This window comes from Silene latifolia, chromosome X (assembly GCF_048544455.1).
Source record: "Silene latifolia isolate original U9 population chromosome X, ASM4854445v1, whole genome shotgun sequence".
Classification (NCBI taxonomy): Eukaryota; Viridiplantae; Streptophyta; class Magnoliopsida; order Caryophyllales; family Caryophyllaceae; genus Silene; species Silene latifolia.
The window spans coordinates 28,000,724-28,003,003 of NC_133537.1; the positions used below are offsets into that span (position 1 = coordinate 28,000,724).

Consider the following 2,280-nt stretch of genomic DNA (forward strand, 5'->3'; position numbering starts at 1 on the left):
TGTTGATATATATATATATATTGTGTGATTAGTACTGACCCCGTGTTGTTGTTTGTAAAACCTGCGGTGATCCATTCGGGGATGGTGAGCGAGAATTGAGCGAGTTTGAGTTGAGTCACATGGGATTCTTGGGATGTGCCCTTTGTCGGATGATAGAAGTCTTCCGCTATAGCTTAGTCGTTTAATAAACTTTACATTTAGTTAATTAGACAGTTGGTTTGAGAACTTGTACCCGTATTTTGGGATTTGGCTTGATTTGTACTTTTCATTAAAGTTATACTATTAAATGTTGTTTCGTTATTGTCTTATGATTATCATGCCTCGGGTAACCGAGATGGTAGTATCCTTATACCTGAGTGGTCCTGGTAAGGCAGTTGGAGTATGGGGGTGTTACAGGAACACATAGGTGTGGTGACGGGGTCTCCTTCTAAGTCTTATGTGGAGGCCTTAGCTAGCAGTCCAGTGGGGTCATTGAATGGGAGACAGGAGGAACCACCAGGATCATGTAATAATGGATAGTTTAGGAAGTTGGAATGTTAGAGGAATAAATGGGCCTAATAAGCAGGTAGATGTTAGAAAGTTTTTATTTTAGAATAATATTGGCTTATTTAGTTGAAACCAAAATTAAGAGTCAGGATTTTGATAGTGTTCTTGCAAAGCTTGGTGGTCATTGGAAGGGGATTAATAATAATGAATATCATCATGGTGGAAGAGTATTGATCATTTGGGACCGTCAGATGTTTGATGTGTCAGTTCTTCATAAAAATGCTCAGGTGATTACTACTAAGGTCTTGGAAATTGATTTAGGGGATACTTTCCTCTATTCTGTTGTCTATGGATCCAATGATGAGGGTGAGAGGCTGGTTTTATGGGATCATCTTAAGGATATGAAGGATAGATACAATGGGCCTTGGGCTGTGTGTGGGGATTTTAATAGTGTCCTCAACTATAATGAACGTATTGGCAGAGATATTATTTGGACTGAGATTGCTGATTTTAGGGAATGTGTTGATTATTGTGGATTAACTGATATCAAGGGGCAGGGAGCTTTTTATACGTGGAACAATAAGCAAATGCCTGCATCAAGAAATTTTTCTAGGATTGATAGGTTTTTGATCAATTCTGAGTGGATGGGGATGTATCCAGAGTCATATGCTCATTTTCTTCCAGAAGGATTATTTGACCATAACCCATGTGTGTGTTACAGGAGAAGTACTAGGACTACAAGAAAGTCTCATTTTAGATATTATAACATATGGAGTATGGACCCTAACGTTATCATTGTGGTACAACAATCTTGGTGTAAGCCTGTGGCTGGGACTCTAATGTTTAGGCTTGTGAACAAGTTGAGAGGCTTAAAAGGACCACTTAAGATGTTGAACAGGAATGGGTTTGCTGATGTTGAGAAATCTGCTGGTATAGCTAAAGCTTTTTTGGAGGAGATTCAAGTGCAAATGCATAATAACCCTGCTGACCAACAGTTACTTCAAGCTGAAAGAGATACCGCTGAGTCTTATATGCATCTCAGTAAGATTCAACACTGCTTTCTTAGTAAAAAAGCCAAAGTGGGTTGGATCAAATTTGGTGATGAGAATACTAGCTACTTCCATAATATGATCAGAGCTAGACAAGTTCACAATAGAGTGATGAGTATTAAGGCTGCTGATGGAGTGGAATATAATACTTGTGTGAGAATTGAGACAGCTTTTACTGATTATTATAAGAGTCTTTTAGGCACTTCTCTTCCTACTTCTGATGTTCATTGACCTACTGTTAGGACTGGTCCTCTGGTGACTGATGAACATAAGAGTATGCTGCTGGCCCCTGTTACAGCAGCTGAAATTAAGGATTGTATGATGGCTATCCCTTCTACTAAATCCCCTGGACCTGATGGATTTTCCAGCCAATTTTTCAAGGATTCTTGGGAGGTTGTGGAAACTGATGTCATTGAAGCTATCCAAGATTTCTTCAAGACTGGTAAGTTACTCAAGCAAGCTAACACTACTACTCTCACACTGATTCCTAAGGTTGCAAACCCTAGAAGTGTATTAGAATTTCGCCCTATAGCTTGTTGCAAAATGATTTATAAAACTCTGTCAAAGGTCATGTGTAAGAGGCTGAGTAGAGTTCTTCCTGATATTATAAGTGAAAGTCAAGGTGGTTTTATAAAAGGGAGAAATATAGTGGAGAATGTGCTTATATGTCATGACATTGTGAGACTTTATAATAGAAGGGCTGCCTCCCCTAGATGTTTAATCAAAATAGACTTAAAAAAAGCCT

General features: G+C 38.7%; 1 protein-coding gene across 1 annotated transcript; it reads left to right on the forward strand.

Annotated features, from left to right (window-relative positions):
• The first annotated feature begins 381 nt into the window (after positions 1-381).
• LOC141617094 (uncharacterized) lies at positions 382-1,766 on the forward strand. The gene is made up of 2 exons (XM_074434270.1): positions 382-505; positions 613-1,766. Exons 1-2 carry the CDS (start codon positions 382-384, stop codon positions 1,764-1,766), a joined length of 1,278 nt encoding a protein of 425 aa, XP_074290371.1.
• Positions 1,767-2,280: the final 514 nt, after the last annotated feature.